The sequence below is a fragment of the Camarhynchus parvulus genome, chromosome 26, assembly GCF_901933205.1.
Source record: "Camarhynchus parvulus chromosome 26, STF_HiC, whole genome shotgun sequence".
NCBI classification, from domain to species: Eukaryota; Metazoa; Chordata; class Aves; order Passeriformes; family Thraupidae; genus Camarhynchus; species Camarhynchus parvulus.
Window position 1 is genome coordinate 1,236,177 of NC_044596.1, and position 22,341 is coordinate 1,258,517.

General features: G+C 49.5%; 1 protein-coding gene across 2 annotated transcripts in view; it reads right to left on the reverse strand.

Annotated features, from left to right (window-relative positions):
• Positions 1-22,341, reverse strand: part of LGR6 (leucine rich repeat containing G protein-coupled receptor 6) — a 172,400-nt gene that overhangs the window by 35,163 nt on the left and 114,896 nt on the right. For both annotated transcript variants that reach the window (XM_030965678.1, XM_030965677.1), the window contains one exon: positions 13,547-13,618. In XM_030965678.1, the coding sequence (XP_030821538.1) occupies positions 13,547-13,618 (72 nt within the window). The remainder of the gene's footprint in view (positions 1-13,546; positions 13,619-22,341) is intronic.

Here is a 22,341-nt window from a genome sequence, read left to right on the forward strand (position 1 = left end):
ATGAAGCAGGGAAAGCTGCAAAAAGCCACTTCACTGTTCCCACTTCACTGCTGTGGCACAGGCTGGGGTGGCCCAGGAGGGCTCTTGGCCCAAGGGAGCTGGACCTGGCAGTGCTGCCCCAGCCCTGGGGTCTGACCAGTCCCTCCCAGTGCAGCTCTGATCTCCACTGAAAGTCCCAGCAGTGTCCAGAGTGTGGCTGTTCCCCCCAGGACTCCTGTTGGCTCTCCTGTCACTTTGTGTGTGACCTGTGGGGTTTCCCACATGAACAAGCTCATTGGTTGTTGTTCATCCTTAATAACTCAGCACAGAAATTTCCTTTTACTTCTCCCTCATTCCTATCCCAGGGAATAGGAAAATTCCTCAGCACAGGCATTGTCTCCCTGGAATAATTAAAGGAATGATTAAAGGACAACCCTTCCCTCCCCAGCACTTTGATTTCATCCATTTCTTATCCAAAACACCAGGAATCTTCCCCTGGATCAGCTCAAATATCCCTTTCCCGTGCCACAAGGAGCTCCTGCTCTCCCAAAGAACCCAGGAACAAAATTAGAAATCAGGGAGAAAAAGCAACCGAGGGAAAGGACCCTCCAGCCCCAAATTAATCCCTGAATTCTGCTGTTTACTCAGGGAAAGAACACAAGGATTTTTTTTCTCTCCTCCTTTTTTTTTAAAAGGACAGGAGTGCTGTCCTTTTTGGCACAAAGGAAATCAAGGGCAGCATTCCTTGGTGGAAGGATGGCAACACACCATGGCCATGGCTATACCAAGTAATAGCGAAGCCTCACAACAACAAAAATAAATTAAAAATAATTAAGCATGACATAAAGGAGTTTTCCCCATTATCAAGGGCTTTTGAAAGTGAAATCAGTCAGACAAGGGGTTCAGAACTGATGTGCAAGAGCAATGGCTATGAATAATCCCTTTCCTGAGCTAGGCTCAAAGCTACCAGCTCTAGCATGGCAGTGGGATGGCAGGAAGAGCCTTGTCTGTTCTTCTACTTGAGATGAAAGCCTCTGAAAGGTCACCCAGTCTGCCCAAGACAGTGAACTGGCTGGCTTTCCATTGTTTTTATTGCTAGAGGGAGCCTATAGCTTCATATTTGGAAGATCTTAACCAACACTGTTGTTTATTTAGAAATAAAAGTAAGTTGACATCAAAGGCCCAGTTATTTTGGGCTTTAACTGCCAGGGTGATTTGAAGCTGACAGCAAGCAGCCTGGAACTATTAATATCTTCAGTCATGCCAAAAGGAGAGAAGGAGGGGAAAGAGTCTCAGGTCAATTTTCTGCCTGTTAGGGACTATTAGTGGTTCCACACAGGAAGCCAAAAAAAAAAATTATATAGTACTATAAACTCTTCCATAAGCCACAAAACACCACAAATTTGCAGCTAATAAACCTGAAGATGAAGTGAGATTAGAAGCTGGAGATGGGACATTTGCTGACTATTTCAGTCCCAGTGGGGTTGGAGATGTTACCATGGTGCCTGGAGGGGACTTTGTGCAGCCTCCTCTGAGGACCTGCATTTTCCACCTGTCCTGAGCTGGCACCTCATCAAGCTGCCAATAAATGTAATTACTGCCTCTGCTAGTTGTGCTGGTTACTGTGGGCAAATCAAGCACTGGAAATGATTTAATTGGTAGTCTGGAAGCCCAAGGGGGCCATGGTGACCATGTAGTTTGACCTCTTGCCCAGAGCTGAGCAGACAGCTTTACCCAGACTCCATACATCCAGTCATGGCTTGCCAGATCAGTTCAAATATGAAAAATAACTGCACAATCTGGTGCCATATTTTATGGGATCACAGATTCATTAAGGTTAGAAAAGCCAAGATCATTGGGTCCAAGCATTAACCCCACACTAGAACTGTCCCTAAGCACCACAAGTGGTTTTTTGAATGCTTGCAACACTCGATGTTGTGTAGCACCAGCCCAAAGCCCACTCTCCTGGCAGTGGCTATCATGGCAATGGTCCCCTGAATGGGGAATAATTAGCATTGACTTTGTGATTGCAAAAGGCTGAATAATTGCTTTATTCTTCTATATTATACTATACTATACTATACTATAATATACTATACTATACTATACTATACTATACTATACTATACTATACTATTAAGAAACTCGTAACTCTTACAGACTGCCTGTAACTTAACTTTAACTTAATTGGTCAATTAATCTAAACACTATCTAGTGTCTAATTAAGAAACTACTCTTTGCTAAACAATTTCTATAACACATTCCACATGTGCACAACAACAGGCGCAGCAAGTGGAGATAAGAATTGTTTATTTTTCTCTTCTCTGAACTTTCTTACAGCTTTTCACAGCTTCCCAGGAAAATCCTGGGAGAGATCTATGTCTCTCTCTGTTCAGAGGATATGTGATTACCACAGGTGGCAACAGTGTGTGTGTGCCCTTGTGTAGCCATGTTTCTCCTCACAGAGAAAAGCAAAGCGATACTCCCAAGAACATTTCTGAGATTCACATTCTCTGACCCTCAGAGAATGATCATAACAATTCTTGTCTCATTTGCTATGCCTGTGTTTGTGCAAAACTAAAATACAATATAAAAATTGTTTACCCAAAGTAATAGCGTTTTGTTTCCTTGGCCTATCAGGACCAGGTGTGTGTGTGTGTCAGGACTGTTGGCTGACAGACACGAAATTCTGTACAGTTGTGTGCAGAGTTGAGTGCTTAGCAAATTTGGTTTAGATATAACATAGTGTAATATAATATAAAATAATATACTATATTAAAGTAATTAATTTGCCTTCTAATAAAATAAAGTCAAATGCATCATTCTCTCCCCGTCTTCGAGAATAAAAATATCCACTATACCCAGCTTGGTCTGGGGGATGAGATGCTGCCAGTGCTGTAAGAAGTGAGAGGAGGCAAGGGGGATGTGGAAGGACCCAGAGCACTTGTCTGGCTCCAGACAATGTCCCCATTCCCTAAGGAAGAGGGGGGTGTCCACATGCACCACAGAGAGGTAAGACCCCCCCATGGGATTCATCTGCTAGGGTCAGTGTTTTCACTGGGACATTAATCATGCCCTAGAAAACCCCTTTTTTCTTTTTTTGCCAGTTATAAGGAGAAACCAGGTTATGATGGAACTTGAGAAGTGCATGTGTGTCCCAAAGGAGCAGAGATGGGCTGCCCACTGAGGGAAGGTTGTCAGGTACTTGGGGTACTTGATTCCTGCCAGGAGCAAGCAGCAATCTCTGAACGAGGATTCATTCTGCTGGCCTGGAAACGTCTCAGCCTCTCACTGACAGGGTGCTGCAGCACTTTACAGGGTTTCTGTGGCTCTGATGGTCCATTGCTGACTGTCTATGGGTTGTGCCTTGCACCCCTGCAGCCACCAGTCCCTCCCAGAGCAGCTCTGACCCCCACTGAACATCCCAGCAGTGTCCAGTGTGTGGCTGCTCCACCCAGGACTCCTGTCTGCTCTCTGACTGACAGAGGTGGTGGATAAATGTTTGATGTATTAACACTCTGCCATGCACATTCAGACACAAAGGGACCTCGTTTCTGGGTGCTGGGACACACAGAAACACCCACGAGCTGATGGCTCAGGAGGCAGGCAGGGAGGAGGGGAAGGAGAGGACGGCAAAGCTCAAGGAAGCCTGGACTACAGCAGAGCATTCCCCAACTGCAGGAAAGAAGCTGGGGATTTCTACCTGCTCCCCAAAGTGCACAAATGGCTGGGGATCAGCCCCTGGAGCTCTGCTGCTGGCAGGAGGGAGCGTGGGATGGAAGCAGAACTCCTGTGCATCAGCACATCCATGGGGGAAACGTGCCCCCAGCTGCCTCTGCTGCCCTTCTGCTGCCTGCACAGGCATCACTTCACAGCACACACCTCAGGAGGAAGAGGCATGGACAACTGCTCCAGGAAAGGCTCTGGCAACAGGAAAAGGCTTTGGGCAAAAGGAAGCCCAAAGAGCAGAGGAGCTGAGGATGGGTCACAGCATGTGTGCAGACTCAGAGGCTGGAGTTGGAGAGCCCCAGTGCTGCTGGTCATTGCAAGAACAGTGGCAGGAGAAGGCAGGCTGGAGAGCTGGCCAGAAGCAGGAGAGGGTGTATGAGGGTCTGGTGGGCAAAGGGAGAACAGGGAGAGTCCTGCAATGGAGATGAGCCTTACAGCAGAGCCATAGAAAAGTACAGCACCTCCAGAACCACCCTTTCACCTGAACTGCCTTCACTTTCTCCCGTTTTTTTCTTTGTAAACCTGCAAAATATCGTGTCTGACTGGGCTTGTGTTCTACCAAAGCTCAGCCTGGTTACAAGGCGCCAACAGGTTCAGAGCTGAGCTGCACCAGGGAGGGCACATTCCTGTAGTCCAGGCTCCTGCCTTAGGGGGAGAAGCTGCAGCACAGCACACAGCTGCACACAGGAGGGCTCAAGGAGACACCCAGTCAGTGCCAGGTGTGTTTGCCAGTTCAGTTTTACAGGTGACTCTCACTGTTTGGAAAAGTCACTTTCCACTTATACAGTGATCAGAGCAGTCAGGGAGCTTTACAGCTCTGTTCTTAGGCTGGGCACAGGGACCCGTGCAGCCAGGGCCCTGAGCTGTGGCCCTCTTTCCAAAAAGCCACATGTCCCCTTCCTTTCCCTGTCCCCTCAGTCTGGGTACCTGAGTGCCTTAGGTTAAAAGATGTGGCTGGGGGTGTGCATTCTATCACCATCTGTCAGAGCTGGGGCAGTTCTCTGCTGTTCATGGGGCAGTTTTCTTTATCTCTCCCACAGCCAATCCTCCCTCCAGGAGATCTCTGCTGTCCATGGCCACTGAGTGTCCCTGCAGGGCTGATCCAATTCCAGCATCCCATGGGGAGATGCTCTGCCCAGGGGAGGAGCCAAGCATTCCTACCTGGATCCAATCTGAGCCTGGAGCAGCACAGCAGCCTTTGCCCACTGCATTGCCAGAAGAGCAGCTTTCTGCTGCCCTGCACTGCCAGAGGGAGCCCAGGCCCATCTGCAGCAGCCCTGGAGCTGCAGAGGAAAACTCCCCCCTTGTGCAGGATCCCTGCTCCAGCAGCAGCACAGCTGGCACTGCAGGAGGGCTGAGCCCCCATGGGATGGGGCTGTGCCACCCCCTGACACACAGGGGGCAGGGCCTATTTCTGACTTTGTCACTGTTGTTTTATATTACTGCATTTCTATGGTTTTTCCCCCTAATAAAGAACTGTTATTCTTGCTTCCATATTTTTGCCTGAGAGCCCCTTATTTTCAAAAATTATAATTTGGAGGGAGGGGGTTTGCATTCTCCATTTCAGGAGAGGCTCCTGCCCTCCTTAGCAGACACCTGGCTTTTCAAACCAAGACACTGAGCCTCTCCTGAAGTCCCTCCCATCCTCTGGCAGGGCAGCTTGGGATCACACAAGCAAGCTCTGGTGAGCTGCCAGGGGACCCATGGTGACACTGGAGCATCAGGATGCTGAGGAAGTACCAGAGAAGCTCAGTGCAGCAAACAGGGTGTCCTTGAGGGGTCAGATCCATCAGCTGCTTTAGGAATTGTACAGATTTGGCATTAACATCAAGAGACTCCACAAAAGGCTTCAAATTAAACATGCTGATGGAGAGAAATCCACTTGAGGAGCAAGGTACCATTTGACAGACAGTTTTCTGGGAGAACAGCAAAGCCTGCCTGGCCCTTAAAGTGTTAAAGAACCCTTGTATGAGCTGTGCTGGAGATATTTCCCATTTCCTTCTTCCTGCCTTCATTGCCCAAGGTGTACTTTATATTAATTTTCTTACTTTCTTTTTTTTTTTTAATAGAAAATCCAGCTCTCCAGAGGAGTTGGTAGGTTCCAGCTCTGCTCTGCATTTACAGACTCGACTAATTACCCAGATAATGGGATGGGTGCTGTGGTAAGGGCATTTCCTGTGAGGCAAGGTTAGGCAGATAAAGTGCCTGGAGCCAGAGGGTTTTGGATTCAGCCCTTCTGGGAGACGTTTCTAATTTATTAGTGCTATTTTTTAAAAATAAATTAAAAGGTTTTTAAATGAATGCAGATTTGCTCTTTCCAAGTGATTTATCTCCTTTGTGTGATGGGCGGAGGAGCTGGCAGGGATGCAGAGGGGGAGGGAGAATCCAGGCAGAGAGGAAACAGCGGGGTCATCTCAGGTGGAGGGGATGGGCAGGGCTGCGTGGCCTCCCTGAGCACGTCCATGGCAGAGACCGGCTGGAGATTTCCCAGAGGAGCAGCACTTCTGGGGCAGATTGTTCCTATTTTGGCTGCAGCCCGGAGGCCTCCAGCACTCCGAGCTGGTCCTGGGGAGCAGCCATTCATTCCCCAGCCCTGCTTGTGCCCCAGGAGTCGCCTTGGCCCTGCTGGGGCTGGCTGGGAAGGCAGGACACTGCCAGGACAGGCTTCTGCTCTCTGCCAGCACCAGGGGCTGGCTGTGTGAGTGTGCCAAGGCAGGCGAGCCCTGGCCCTGTCCTTGCTCCCTGGGACCCGGCCGTGTCCATGACAGGGCCCATGGCAGGGCCACAGCTCTTATTGTGCATTTTCCCTTTGTCTCAGCAGCTCCAGACAGAGCTCTGAGCAGGTGTTGGGGAATGTTGTTGGGGAAGATGAAACAGGAAAGCCTTATAAATATGATTGCCTGGCAAAAGATTTGGAGAATATGGAAACTATAAGTGAGATTGAAATGAAAGCAAGCTTTGAGATACCTCAGTTACTGAACAACTGGAAAACAATGGTGTGGCCAGCTGAAGGTGATCCCCTTTTGATGGAACAACACCCTCTGTTTGCAGACAGCTCCAAGGGTCAGAGCAGACCCTGCTGGCTTGGCAGAAGGGGTGAAAAGAGGAGTTTTTAGGGTTTAAAATGTAACACAGTATGGTGATGTAATGATTCTTATAGGCTGTATGCAAATGCTATAGGATTTGTATGTTGTACTAGATTGGTTAGTGAGAATTAGAATATTCAGCACAGAAGAAGATTTATTGTATTGTAATGGGAACTTTGTCCTCTTATTCTTCACTCCCTCTCTCCCTCTTTGGGGCTTCTCTTTGGGGCCTGCTCCAGCTGTGGCTGGCAGCTCCCAGCAGGGCCCTGCACCCAGGCCCTTTGCAATAAACCCCAAGTTCCAAGCCCTGGCTTCAGAGATCTCTCGTCTCCATCCATCCCCACAATCCTACCCCCGTTGCTCCTACAGAATGTGAGGTGGATTTTGTGGTGGGGACCCTGCACATGCCTTGCCAGGGTGCTGCCTGGCACTGCCAGCCCAGCTGAGCCACAGACCTGCCAAAGCCACTGCTGCTGCCCTCCTGCCTTGTACCAGAGCCCCAGGGACTCTCATCCTCATCAGGCTTCCTGCTGTGTGAGTGTGTGACAGTCAGCCCCCAGGGCCACCACCACCCCTCTCCCTGCCTGGACAAAACAGCCTGATGGGAGAAAAAAAGCTTCCTTCTTTTCTTCAAAGGAGAGATCCCGTCCCAGGGCCATCCCACGGATCTTCCCAAATCCTCCACCAAGGCAGTTGTGGAAGTGATTCATTGAAAATGCCACTGGGATGGGATCTCCAATGTGTCGCTTCCACAACTGCTTTGGTGGAGGGTTTGGGAAGATCCCTGAGGAGCCTCTGTCCCCTTCCAGCTGCACTCTCCACTTGCTCTCTGGGGTGTGCTCTGCTCTGCCATGGGGACACTGAGGGCTGAGGGCTGCCTGATAGCAGGGAAGGGGGCAATGCTGAATGATGGTGTGTGTGCTGCTGTTTGGAGATGGAATTTGGGGCCAGCTCTGAGGGACACACACACACACACAAACACCTGTGGTTGCATAGGTTCAGGTCAGCTTCCCCTCCCATCCCTCTGCACAGAGCAGTGACCTGGAGCTTGGTCATGCAGGGGGGCTTCACTCATTCCCCTTCAGCTGTGATCCATGAAATATTCATATTTTGGGGACACAGAGGGATAAACTCAGTGTTATCACAATCTGCCTAATGAGGCCAAAGTTGAGCACTGTGAGGTGAGGGTATCCTGAGAGGGTGAGGCAATTGTTCATCAGCCTTTGGACTGTGCTCAGACTAATAGCAAAGCTCAGGGTGCTTAGGACACTGCTCAGCTTTCCAGCTGAAGGTGGTAAGGAGGAAACCTGGGCATGAGACCAGACTCTCTGTGGAAATTGATGTCACAGGGATCCATGCCCTCATGAGATATCATGAGATTTCTCACCTCATGAGAAATCCTTTCCTCCCAGAGCAGAGGGGAAGCACCATGCAGGCCTTTGGCTATTCCTCTGAAACCACAGCCACACTCTCCCTAGCTCTGCCCCAGCCCTGAGCACAAGGTCTGGTGGTCCCAAAAACCATCTCTGCCATTGCAGGGATGCTCCTGGCTGCAGCTGAACTGCTCCTTCCGTCAGCTTTCCCATAATACTTCTACTCACCAGGCTTATGACACACAACAAATCTCATCACAGAATCATGGGATGGTTTGGTTTGGAAGGGACTTTAAAGATCATCTCTCTTCAAGCCCCTGCTGTGGGTAGGGACACCTCTCACTAGAAGATGTCTAAACCCCTTGCCCTTCTTGCTGCTTTGTTAAAGACTGAGAGATAAGTCTAAGACAATCAGGAAATGTAGAAGTCAAGATCTTTCCATCCAAATGGCAGAAACAGGTGATGCTGCCAGATGTTTTACAGCAGGAGTTAAACATCCCAAAGGAGGACACACCATGGGGCAGGACTGACAGGGGAGATCTGGAACAGGGAAGCAATGCAAAGAGCACTGGGTCTGCAGTCTCAGCTCTTGGCATGCCTTGCACCTACTTTTTGCAAGAGATGGTGCTTCTCTTGAGTCTTTTTCATTTCACCTCCCCATACCTCATCCTCTCAGGATATCCTCATCCCTCTGTGCCAGGCCATTTGCCATGGTCCAGACATTCACCTTGGCCACCTCTAGCCATGCCAGGGGGTGATGGATGTCCTTCCCTTGGTGTTTTGGGTCTCCATGCCCAGCAGGGCAGTGCTGTCTCCTCCCTGCATTTCCTGTGAGCATCCCCTCACCTTATACCTTGTGTGGAGGATACCATGAGTCTGTTACCCAAAGGGGCTACAGGAAGAATGTGTCACATCAGGATATTTACACTCCCTTTTACTCCATGTCTTTGGGAAAGGGCTAAAAAATGCCAAGCTTCTCCCACTCTGACCATCTAATCCCTGCTTCCTGGGGCTTCTTCCCAAAACCTGCAGGGCTGTTCTGTGCCATCTCTCAGGCTGGTGGGAGCTGCAGAGGGAATCTCACTGCTTTACAGGGCTGTTTCGAAACCCCTTTGGAACCTGGCCCAGGCTCTGAGCTGCTTCCAGCCTACCTGCCAGCTCTTCTTCCCAGAAAGAGAAGGCTGGAGGGGCGGCTGGGGAGCAGCCAGGTCCTGCCCTGACAGAGAAAATTCTCTTGGAGCTGCTTTCTCCAGTTTCATGCTGGTATTTGACTCATTGAGGCCTGGTGGGTGCTGCACATCTGCCTGTCCCCCATCAGTGAGGAGAGCGCAGAGCTGCTCTTGCTGTGCGCTTGGCAGAGCTGACTTGTGCACAGGAGCTGCAGGTCAGTGCAAGGGATATGTGAAGCAATTCATCTGGCTTCACCTCTTTCTAGATTTGCTGCCCTCCTGAAATATCAGGGCCAAGCCCTCTCCAAGAGCAAAGATGCTCCTCTGGGATCTATTTTTGCAGAAATGCTGGGACTTGGAGCAGGTGAGCAGTGTGGATGTACTTATGCAGCTCACACATTGCTGAGACCTGCACGGGGCAGTGCCTGCTGCTTCTCCCAGGGTTTTGGCATTTAATAAAAATAGAAGTTTTCCTGTCTAGCTGAATATGAGAAGAAATATTTCCCTTAGGGAGACAGAGGTTTGTGCACCTAAAACTTCCCAGGCTCTTCTGAAAAACCTGAAACAATGTTTTCCATTCAAATATTACAGTTCTTCAACTATTGTGCCTGGTTTATAATCAGCATCTGGCCACAAATACTCATTTTAGGAACCCTGGAGAAATTTCTGTCTTCACCAACCCTTACCATCCTGCTGCCTTCCAGGAGGTAACACCCACGGGGTAACTGAGAGTATGGTTTGGCCTCCACAAGCCAAGAAAATGTGCTAAGTGCTGTCAACAGAATGTAATAATAATTTGAGTTAAAGGATAAATGTGGAGACTGTAATCGTCTCCACATGCACAGGAGCTGAGAGCTGGAAGGTAGATGCAGGTCTAGCAGCTTGGCTGGGACAGTGCAAGCAAAAGTTTGGCAGTTTTTAGCCCCAGAGCTTGCCCAGCTTTGGTCAGCAGACAGGTGGGTGCTAAGGATTGACATGGAGGTGGCTCCACTTGAGGAACACCCATTCCTCAGGGATCACTGAGCTGGAATTCCTGCTGGCCTGAAGGAGAGAATTGGGTGTTCAGGCCAAGAGGAGCAGAAGGCCTCTCATTGGTCTGGAGGACCCTGCTTCAGAGCAATCAGACATGGAGAAGAGTGTGGAGAGTCTGGAGCTGCCTGCCCCAGCACCGTCCCTGCTGCAGGCAGCTCTGCAGGCTGAGGCTGTGGGACTCTCACACCATCCTGCAGGGTCTGGGCACAGCAGAACCCTGCTCCAACAGCACCTCCCTTGGAGGCTGGATCCTCCCAGGGCTGCCTGATCAGCACAGCAGAGACAGGGTTGCAGAGCTGCAGAGTCCCCACATTGCTGCACAGCCCTGGCCCTGTGAGCACTGGGAGCAGGAGCAGGGGACACGGAGCTCCCCAATGGGTGGCACCTCAGATGGGCAGCAAAAAGCAAAGAAAGTGTGAGAGTGGGAGCAGAGTGGAAGAGAGGGGAAATGAGCATTCAGTAGAAATGGCTGTGGAAACAGAATTATCTCCCAGGGCTATGAAACCCTTTAGTCTTTCCCCCAGCAAACAAGGGGCCATCCTTTCCTCTGCAGCTCCATCCTGCTTGGGATGGGCAGCAGCATCTCTAAGCACCCTGGCTGCAGAGAAGGGTTGCTCAGATGCAGGCTGGATGTTGCTGCATGTCTGTCTGCTACAGCTGTAGCCCAAACAAGGTTTTTCTTCCATCAGTGAGTTCTCTGCTTCCTCCTGCAGCTCCTGCCTTTGTGCTGCCTGGGTGCCACAGCTCTGCCCTCACACATTTGCCTGTGACCACCAGAAATGACTGGGGAAAAGCCAAGCTGGGACCCGTGGGTCACCAGAGGAGACCATCCATCAGCCTCCCACCCCTGGCACAGCTCAGCCTCTCCCCAGCTGAGCCCTTCTGGGTGGCCCCAGGATCTGCCAGTCTGCAAGGCAGAGACAATGTGTGTCATGGTCCTGCCCTGAGGAGTGTGTCTGGGGACCAGGGGTTTGCCTGCTGCTGCCACTCTTGTCCGATAGCTGCTGTTGGCACCACGCTGGGCACAGAGGGGCCCTGTCTCCTTGAGTGGCACTTGAATGCTGGGAAGCAGCATCTCCTCCTGCCATGACCTGGACCCCCTGGTTCTCCTGGCAGGAACTGAGGGCCTGACTCCGACCCCGAGCCTGCATGAAGGGACATATTTCTGCACAATTGAAGGCATCAAGCACCTCTTCCAGTCTTTCAGAGCCTCAATTCATTTGTTTGCTTGTTTATGTTTCCTCCTGGGCCGATGCACAGCACATGAGGCCCAGGCCACTCCTGCAGCTGTCACAGCACAGGGAATGTGGGGTCAGGCTGTCGGATGAAACTGTCCCTGAGCTCAGGGTGAGCCCCTGCTGCTAATCACAGATGGTTTGGCTTGGAAGGGACCTCAAAGCCCATCTCATTTCACCCCCTGCCATGGCAGGGACACCTTCCACTATCCCAGGTTGCTCCAAGCCCTGTCCAGCCTGGCCTTGGACTTTTCCAGGGATGGGGCAGCCGCAGGTTCTCTGGGGACCCTGTGCCAGGGCCTCACCACCCTCACAGCCAAGAATTTTTTCCTAACTATCTGATCTCAATCTACCTTCCTGAAGGTGTGTCCTGGAGGTGAGTTCATTCCTGATTCCCATCCTCCCTGCAGTCTTCTGATGTATGGTTTCCCAGCAACACCAAGCACAATGAAATCAGCTGGCTAGAAGTGATGCCAGCAGACATGAGATCCCCTCAGAGACCCCCCTCAGAGATCCCCACAGAGATCCCCACAGGGATCCCCTCAGAGATACCCACAGAGATACCCCACAGAGATCCCCTCAGAGATATTCCACAGAGATTCCCCTCAGAGATACCCCTCAGAGATCCCCTCAGAGATCCCCCTCAGAAATCCCCTCAGAGATCCCCCACAGAGATCCCTCAGAGATATCCCACAGGGATCCCCTCAGAGATCCCCTCAGAGATCCCCCTCAGAGATCCCCCTCAGAGATCCCCTCAGAGATCCCCTCAGAGATACTCCACAGAGATCCCCCTCAGAGATCCCCCACAGAGATCCCCCAGAGGGATCCCCTCAGAGACCCCCCTCAGAGATCCCCTCAGAGATACCTCACAGAGATCCCCTCAGAGATACTCCACAGAGATCCCCTCAGAGATACCCCACAGGGATCCCCTCAGAGATCCCCTCAGAGATCTCCCTCAGAGATCCCCCTCAGAGATCCCCACAGAGATACCTCACAGAGATCCCCCTCAGAGATCCCCTCAGAGATACTCCACAGACCCCTGAGGACCTTGCAGGCCCCAAACTTGAGCCAGCCTCTCGCTTTGGTGGTCAGGTGTTGGGGAGGCTTTGGGACCATGTCTGTGTGCTGAGGAAGGAGACACAATCCCTGAGAAAGGAATGAATCCCAGCTCTTGGGATTGCACCAGGACTGGAATGGTGTCCAGGGCCTCAGAATCCCTTGCCAGCCACCCTGCCCACATGCACAGATCCCCCTGCAGCAGCAGCACAGGCACAGGAGGGAAGCTCAGGCTCTCACTCCCCCGTTGGCATCATGCCCTGGGCATCCACTGGTGCCAGGAGCCAGCCCTGCTGCTGCCCTCAGTGCTGAGGACCAAGGTCACATGTGGGGCTGACCCCCTTCCCTGCATGTGGGAAATGAATTTGTAGAGACTTCTCAAAGCTTGACAGAAGGCTCACATAGTGTGTATCTGTGTGTAAACTTTGAGATAAGAAATGTTGACTTAGATATGTTATGGAACAGGACATTGTTGAGAGAGAAATGGAACTAGAAATAAGTTTCAAAGGATGGTTTTGTAAATAAGACTAGATACTTTGAAGAAATAGAGCTATGAAAGATGCATTGTAGTGGGACCCATGAGGGGTAATTTTAGATAATTGGTTTTAAGGCATTTACAGCATGGCATGGCAAAAAGCTGATAAGCTAAGAAACACTTATAATGTATTGTAATTAGGAAATGGTTGGTTTCTGATTGTGATGGTGTGAATTATAACATCTATATTGCCTCATCCTTCACATGGGACTGAAAATAAATTAAAAGTTTTTATAACGCCTCTCAGTTACCCCATCTGTGGGTCAGAAAAGGGGTTAATCTGACAATGCATGCTGTGCTCGGGATGAACACACCCCGTATTTTTAGAGCAGAGAATAAAACAGGCACTCACAGGGTTTCCAGGCTGTGCAGCCCATCAAAGCCGTTGGCTCCCAGGCTTTGGATCCGGTTGTTGTGCAGGTGCCTGTGGACAAAACAGAGATGGTCACTGGGGGTGCAGGCTGACCTTTTCCTGTGGTCCAGAACATCCTGTAAGCTGAGCACAGCCTGGGCTGGGATGCCAAGGGCACTTATGGGGTTCCCTCTCTTACCCCATGAGACACATGTTAGGTGCAGTGGTGCTTGCAGAGAGCTACAGAGCTCCCACTCCTCTCAGGAATTCCAGGCTAATGTAGGAGTTTCCCTGAGATCTCCACCTTCACAGCTGCCGGGTGGCTGTGGATGAACATGCTTAAGCAAGAAGCTTCAAGAAACACCCTAGAGCTCACCTTATCCTGGGCTCAGCCCATCTGTGGCTTCAGCAGTTGTTCATGGGCACTGGGTGCTATCTAAGGACACAATTGTATTTGGACTCTTGGGAGTCTTAGTACCAGCAAGAAGACTTTGAGTGCAAAATCATCCTGTTAGTCACAGTTTATTATCTTCACACGTGAAAGGAAAAAAAAAAAAAAAGAAAAAGAAAAAAAGAAAACACTGCCAGCTCCTGGACCAGCTCCAGTTTGATTGCAGTGAGAGTTGTCTTCAGCTCAGTGCTTCAGAGTGCCTGGCTGAAGTGCTGGGGCTATGCCACAGGCTGATGCACATTCTCTGCACCATAGGAACAGTTTTTTCCTGTTCCCCTTCATCCTGCTGCTACATGCCACAAACATCTAGTGCTTACAGGCTTGGGAGCTCCCAGCCTTATCATTGGCACTGGGAAGCCATATGCTGGGGGGCCCTGCAAAGCCACCTGGGGTAATTTTGCCTTGGAAGCTCTGTAGGTGATGAGTTTCTGGAGTTCTGGGTTCTGTGTTTCCATGGATCCCTCACTCCCCTGTCTCAGTCTTTTGGCAAACCCAAGGCCCGAATCCCTGGATTCCTCGTCTTGGATTATCAAAGACTCTTGTGTATGTGTGCACATCTCAGTGCTTCTTCCATGTCACTACCTTTGCAGCTATGAACTTGTGGCTAATTGTGCATCTCCCTCTGAAATCCCACTCAAAGGCACCTCTGAGTCCATGGACAGACTTGTGAGCAGTCTGAGAAAAGTCTGCTGAAAACCAGGAGAAGACAACAAGACAACCCACTGCTGCCCAGTCTACTTCTACCAGCCCGCACTTAATCCCTTGGTAATGCTCTGTGTGCTGACCGCCCACCAAGGTCTCTCAGGAGGGGTTTCCCCATCAGATTCTCTTTTAACACCAAGTCCATGTGCTGAATTGCTGCCATAGCACTGCCCTCAGGATCCTTTTGTCCCATGCCCATGGTAGCACTAGCAAGGGATGCAGCCTTTGTCCAATGCTGCTGCCTCCTCCCAAGAGCCTGGGGGAGGCTCCATCCTGGCAGGTGGATCAATGATTTTTTTCATTATTTGCTGCTTGATCTAAATGTGTCTCAGCTTGAAAAATCTCTCCCTCCACCTGGATTCGAGCGTGAGCTGTTTGGCTGAGCACAGGCAGCTCCCACTGCCAAATATTGTAGGGTAAAACAGGAGGAAGCTGGGAGTGCTGCCCTAGCCAGGCTCTAGGGCAGTTTGGTAGGGGCCTGCAAAACAGAAACCAGCCTGAGATGGATGTTTGTCATTGGGATGAGAACATACAAACATTTCAGAGGAAGGGGAAGGGAAGGGAAAGACATCTGATAAAATATGTTTGTTCCTTTGAGCAAACGGGAAAAAAGAAAAGGATGTTGCCTTCAAGAAAACTTGGATTGTGACTTTTAGAGGAGAAAAGAAGCCTGAGATCAAAATGAGAATCTTATGGGAGAAATTTCTCTTTGTCACAATAAAAGAAGTTCGTGCCCAGATGGTTTCCTCCATCAAATGTTAGCACTTCTGGTCATGCTGCCTTCTCTTCAGTTGGTGCTGCAAACCACTTTGAGTTCCTTTGCCACTGGACACTGCCTTTGGCAAAGAGAGGGCTGGGGTCTGGAGTTGCTGTGGGATCACATGAAGAGGTATCACAAGAACTCCATGCCCCAAAGTCCTGTCAGCTGTGAGGGGACAGTGAGGGGACAAGGGAATGCTGAATGGCAGGGGAGGTGCGAGCTCCCTGGAGCTTTGTCAGGACGGTGTGACTGGACACCTTGTCTGAGCTCAGACATGCTGCCCAGCTGACTGCTATCACTGCAGCCAGGCAAGGAGACAGCAGAGAAAAGCAATCACCTGCTGTGTTTATATTTGGCTCTAGAGTGCTTTGTTTGGAGGCAGAGTAATGAAAATCATCCGAAGGAAGTTCTTTGTTGGTGAGAAAATTATGAACGACCAAAAAAGGGAGTTATAAAAAAATTTGCTGTCCAAGTTGAACTCTAGAGTTACCCAACCACATGGCAATAATAGAAACAAGAGAGCTGGAAAGGTAAACACTTGAAAAGACGTTCCTGTCTTCCATCCTGCCTCATTTTTTCTCCCCTGGTAAACAAATTTTAACAAGTGGAATTGCAACATCTCCAGCACTTGTCAATTTGAGCTCAGCCCACACAACGTTATATTCTGCCCTGTAAATTACAGCTCACTTGGTTTGATAGCAGCTCAAGGTGCTTGATTCTGGGCTATAAACAACCCCTGTGATGCAAAAACATGGGAAGTCTTTAAGCTTTTGCTGTAACCCACCAGTCACCCTGGTAAGGGCAGTGGGCTTTAGGATCTGGGTCTCTTCCTTTGCAGGTCAGTGCCGTGGGGTGAGGATGGGTTTGGGCAAATACCCATGGAAGGCTGTCCTGGGATGAGGACAGTCACTGTTTTGTGGGCTGGCTGTTCTCAGCCATGCACTTCCATCAGAAACAGGAACAGCCATGGTCACACTGAGCCCTGGAAGGATGGGAGCTCCTGGGAGCTCCTGCAGCAGCACAAGGGCTCCCACCTGCCGTGGGATGAGCGAGCTCCTCTGCTGCCAGGTGAGGCCTTGCTGAAACCAACATCAATGACAGTGGCTGCAGAATCCCACACAGGCTGGGGAGAGAGGCTGCAGCCTGGCTGGTGCCTCAGGTGGTGAGAATTCAGAAACAAAGCAGGAAAAAATCAAACCCTAAAAGATTAATTCTGACCCGCAATAAGAAACATGCAACAGATTCTAGAAAGAAGATTTTCTCTCCTTGCCAACAATTTCTTATCATAAATTGGGAATAAATGGGATTTCTCCCATCTTCATGCAGCACCCTTGGTCAAATTTGTTCAGTTTTCATCTGACTTCCTTTTCCATTTAGTTTTTCACTGAATTCAAAGGTCTTGGGGAACAGTTTGAGAGACAGCCCAACACAGGCAGTACCTTCAACTCTGGCACTGCCACCTCCAAGGGGATTGCACATTTGTCTTACACAGAAGGGAAGCAAGCTGAGCAAGTGCCTAAATACTGCTTTAATTAAGGTGCTTGTCTATATGGGCAAGGAAAGGGAAATTGTATCAATATCTGCATTGAACACTGGTGAAAGCAGATCTGGCAGGACAAACGTGGTGCTGATACCCACACTGGTAACTGGATGTCAATGAACTGAAATGGGTGCAGAGAAGAGCAACAAAAATGATCCAAAGGCTGGAAAAAAAAATAGGATGAAGACTTAGAGGACTCAAACTGTTTAGCTTATTAAATAAGATCAAGGGGATGAATGCAGTGTAATGTATAGGATTCTTCCTGGTTAGAAACTGGGTACTAAAATGGTTCTGTGATTTAACAGAGAAAAGAATAATAAGAACAAATGTCTGAAGTCAAAGCCAAAGAAAATTCAAATGGGAAATATGAGTGGGTTTTTTTTTAACACTAAGGATGATTAACCACTGGAACAGACTACAAAGAGAAGTGGTGGATTTGCCATTGCTTTCATTTTTAATGACTTAATTTTTTTCTTCTCAAAAAGGACAAATGCAAACATTTTCCATCAATTATTTGCATTAGATGATTTGAACCAAGCTCAAATCTGACATCATATGAATTCTCCCCTGACGAGCCACAGCCATGATGAGCTTCCATCTTTATTGTGGCAAAATTGTCCTTTTCCTCAACTTGGCCATGGATAAGTAGAGAAATCTAAATCATAAATGGTGCAAATTCCACGGATTGTTTCCATTACTGGAGGACCAGCATGAGACTTGTCTGGTGAAGAATAAAGCTCAATCAGAAATGACATTCTCAGGGTGCACTGGAGCACGATTTGCTTCTTCCTCAAGTGCTGGAGAAGGAAATCCACTTTTGCCAAGGCAGCAAGCTTGGTCCTCTGAGAGAAAAGGCACTTTTGCCAATAAAAAGGCTCATGAATGGGATCCAGATGTCCCAGGCAATATTGTCCTTAGTGATCATGAATTGCACATGCCTGGCACTCCCTGCCAACACCAAAGTCCCCAACAGCTTCTCGGAGAGACACCGGAAACCCCCTTGCACAGGTGAGGGCAGGGATTCACAGGCTCATCCTCACCAGGCTGGGCTTTGGGTGCTAGGAGGCCCCAGGTCCCACAGATGTCACTGAAATGACTGATCAGCTTCCCTGGAAAGCTGGGATGTGTTGATGGCTGCTCCTGGGCAAGGAAAACACTTAAGAGCAGTGGTCCCTTCTGAAAGTCTCAGCCAGAGTTCCACCAGAACAAGGACAGAATGGGAATGGGAGTCTTGCAAACAAGTTTTATCTTCTATTCACTAAACCATTCTGTTAGGGAGAGAGCTGCATCATGTCCTTTAATGACAAAAACTGCAAGAAAGAGGAATTCTACTAAAGATCCTTCATTTACTGTCTTCACACTTCCAGCTGGAAAGTGCTGCTGAGTGACCTTGACAATAAATTATCTGCTGATATTCAGGTTGTGTGAATGTCCAGTGCAGCAGAGGGGAGAACCAGTCTTCTATGAGCATACACACTATCAGGCTTTTATATATCTCCAGGAAAGAGGTATTGGTGCTTAGTAGCTATGAAAAAAGCAAATGAAGTGACAGGGATGGCTGGAAGAGAGAAAATGGGTGCAGAACAGGACTGTATCATGATATAAACCAGAATTAATTTTTGGCTTTGATGCAGTATACAGAGTTGGTCTCTCCATCTGAAGGTGTGAAGGAAAAAATGAGTGTAATATGAGAACTAACTTCTGATTTTATACAGGCAGGTAGTAACAGGATGAGGGAGAAAGAGGGTAGATTTTTTTTTTAAACTGAGAAAAGTTAGATTTAGATCAGATGTTGGGAAAAGATTCTTCCCTGTGAGGGTGGGGAGGCCCTGGCACAGGGTGCCCAGAGCAGCTGTGGCTGCCCCTGGATCCCTGGCAGTGTCCAAGGCCAGGTGGGGCAGTGGAACACCCTGGGACAGTGGAAGGTTCCCTCCTGCCCATGGGAGGGGTGGAACAGGATGAGCTTTGAGGTCCCTTTCCACCCAAACCATCCTGGGATTCCATGTTTCAAACCAGATAAGGGGATGGGGACTGGAAGAGCTGAGCTGAGGGAAGGGTGCAGCAGACATAACAAATCCAGCAATGGCACAGAGGAGATGGACACACAGCACAAGAATTAGAGGGTGTCAAACAAAACTAACTGGTAATGGCATGAGAACAACTTTTCCCAGAGTCCATTTTTCAGCCAGGTAGGCAAGGGTGAGGGCCAGGTAAGAGGAGTGGAGCTTCTCTTTTTCTCCCATTATGGCGCCAAAATGATTCCTGGAGGTTTCCAGGAGCCAAGGCTCCCTGTGGACCCAAACAAGGAAGGATCTGGGTTTTGACCTCATTTGCTCTAACCTAAGGGGTTCTCTGCTATGTGATGAAAGTAAAACTACTTGAAGATTTTCTCTATCTAGGTCCCTCATTACAGGGCAAACCTCTGTAGTGCTTGGCCTGTTTTGAAAAGTTCATTCTGGCTCTGTGTCCCACCCACATCCCAGCACCTCTGCTGAGAGCTCCTTTGGTGACAGCAGGGAAGAAGGGAACTGCAGCCCACTGCAGAGATGTGGCAGCAAGGACACATCTGCAGCAGGGGGGATTCCCTGGCAATGTAAGATTTTACTTGAGAACCCTTCTGAAGAGAGGGACTGAAAGAGGTGCTGTGATTCCTGGCTTGAGACTTCTTGCTGAATTCAGCTGACAGAGGAAATGAGGGACACTACTGAGAGCTGCTGTCAGACTTGGACTGTCAGCACAGCAGCATGGGGGTTTCAGATGCTGACTGCTGAATGAAAAATTTCTTATGCTCAAGAAAGATGATGATTTTTGTAAAGCAACCTTTACTTCATACAAACTATCAGCTGAAAAGTATTCAGGATTATTTTCATGTGCAGGTATTAAGATACATTTGGTCCTGAATAGATCAGACTGGAAGGTAACCACCTATTCCCATGAAGTATCCTGATCAAATATCTACCTCTCTTCTGCCATCAAAGCACAGTGCCAGCACCCCAGCACATGGAGCCTTTGTTATCAAAGCTGGGAAAGGATGGTGCCAGTTACAGAGAGTCATGGATTTCATGATGAGTGATGTACATGGGGCTCTGCTCACTGAACAGCCTGCAGCCCTAGCTCGAAGCCTGCAGTAGCAATAGATGGGAACAAGATCAGGGAATTCCTCAACAAAGATGTCATTTATGAGCAGACACCAAACCTTTAAAGTATTCCAGATTGAGGCTCTGATGTCAGTGCTTGTGGCTGTGCAGGATGGTGAAATGGTTCTGCTCAGGGCACAAGGTGTGTGGAGGAGCAACAGCACAGCTGGGAGGCTTCTGCCCTCAGCCATGGTCAGCCATGGTCTGTCGTGGTCAGCCATGGTCAGCCATGGTCAGCCATGATCTGTCGTGGTCAGCCATGGTCAGCCATGATCTGTCGTGGTCAGCCATGGTCAGCCATGGTCAGCCATGGTCAGTCGTGATCAGCCATGGTCAGCTGTGGTCAGTCATGGTCAGCTGTGGTCAGCCATGGTCAGCCATGGTCAGTCATGATCAGCCATGGTCAGCTGTGGTCAGTCATGGTCAGCTGTGGTCAGCCATGGTCAGCCATGGTCAGTCGTGGTCAGCCATGGTCAGCTGTGGTCAGTCATGGTCAGCCATGGTCAATCCATGGTCAGCCATGGTCATCTGTGGTCAGCCATGGTCAATCCATGGTCAGCCACAGTCAGCTGTGATCAGCCACGGTCAGCTGTGGTCATCTGTGGTCAGCCATGATCAGCCATGGTCAGTTATGGTCAGCCATGGTCAGTCCATGGTCAGTCATGGTCAGCTGTGGTCAGTCATGCTCAGCCATGGTCAGTCCATGGTCAGTCCATGGTCAGCCATGATCAGCCATGGTCAGTTATGGTCAGCCATGGTCAGTCCGTGGTCAGTCATGGTCAGCCATGGTCAGCTGTGGTCAGTCATGCTCAGCCATGGTCAGTCCATGGTCAGTCCATGGTCAGCCATGATCAGCCATGGTCAGTTATGGTCAGCCATGGTCAGTCCGTGGTCAGTCATGGTCAGCCATGGTCAGCAATGGTCAGCCATGGTCAGTAATGCTCAGCCATGGTCAGTCCATGGTCAGTCATGGTCAGCCATGGTCAGCAATGGTCAGTCATGCTCAGCCATGGTCAGTCCGTGGTCAGTCATGGTCAGCCATGGTCAGCAATGGTCAGCCATGCTCAGCCATGGTCAGTAATGGTCAGCTGTGCTCAGCCATGCCCAGCCATGCCCAGCCATGTCCCGCCGTGTCCCTGAGTCCTGACCAGGCTGCACATGAGGGTTTCCCCTGTGCCCAGCCCCTCTGCCCTTGCCTTTCTCCCCAGGGGCTCATTCTGACCCTGTAGCTGGGAGTTCTGTGTCTGTAGCAGCAGCCAGATCCTCCATCTACCTGCAAACCCAGACTTTGCAGAGGAAGGCCACAGACCATCTGCACCCTGGTGGGGAATGCCTTCTCTCCAGCTTGGTTGCCTTTTGGGAACATTGGCTTGTCAGCTCAGTGGGTGAGTCTGGAGCAGGGACATGTCCCTGCTTGGGACATAGGAGGGACACTGGGTGACTTTCCACTGGTGATGTGTTGACAAGGGCTTGCATGGAAGCAGGGGAGAGATTGATGGGGCCAGTTCTGCCAAACACTTGTGATCCCACAAAAATGCAGCATCGTGTCCCGCAGAGCCTGGCAGGATCACACATGTGTTCCCTTCCAATTGTGTGTGGTGGGACATTATTCCCTCCCTTGTGACCTAATGGTCAATGACTTTTATTTCTCAAGCCTGCCTGGTTAATTAAGGAGTTGCTTCTTGCCCACAGTATGGGATGAGCCGGAATGAAAGCAGCATGCTTTGGAGGCTGAAATGAAACCCCAAATGTCAGCTCACCCGCTGAGTGAGCTATTAAAGCTGACTGAAGTGGTTGCATTATGGTGGCCAATGGTTGCCTTAGAGAATGAGCACTATTGTGGGTGAAAACTACTTTTTTGATTTTTCTCAAGTTGCTTTTTGCTTTTCTCCTAAATAAGCCTTTATGCTTTGTCTAAACAGATGAATTTGATGCTTAATAAAACTCTGAACTGTGCTTTGTCCAAGCACTTTCCATGCTGGATAGTCTCAGTAAACACTTTAAATTTTTGAAAGGGGAATAATTGCTAAACTTTCACTAAGGCACTACATGCTGAGGTTACTTAACACCCTGCTATCAGTACAAATTACCAAACTAGAGGTGGCATTTCATGTGGATAGAGGAGCTCTAAAGCATTTGGCAATCACACCCCAACTTGCTAATCAACACTAAAGTAATAACGATGCAATTTGCACATGTGAAGTT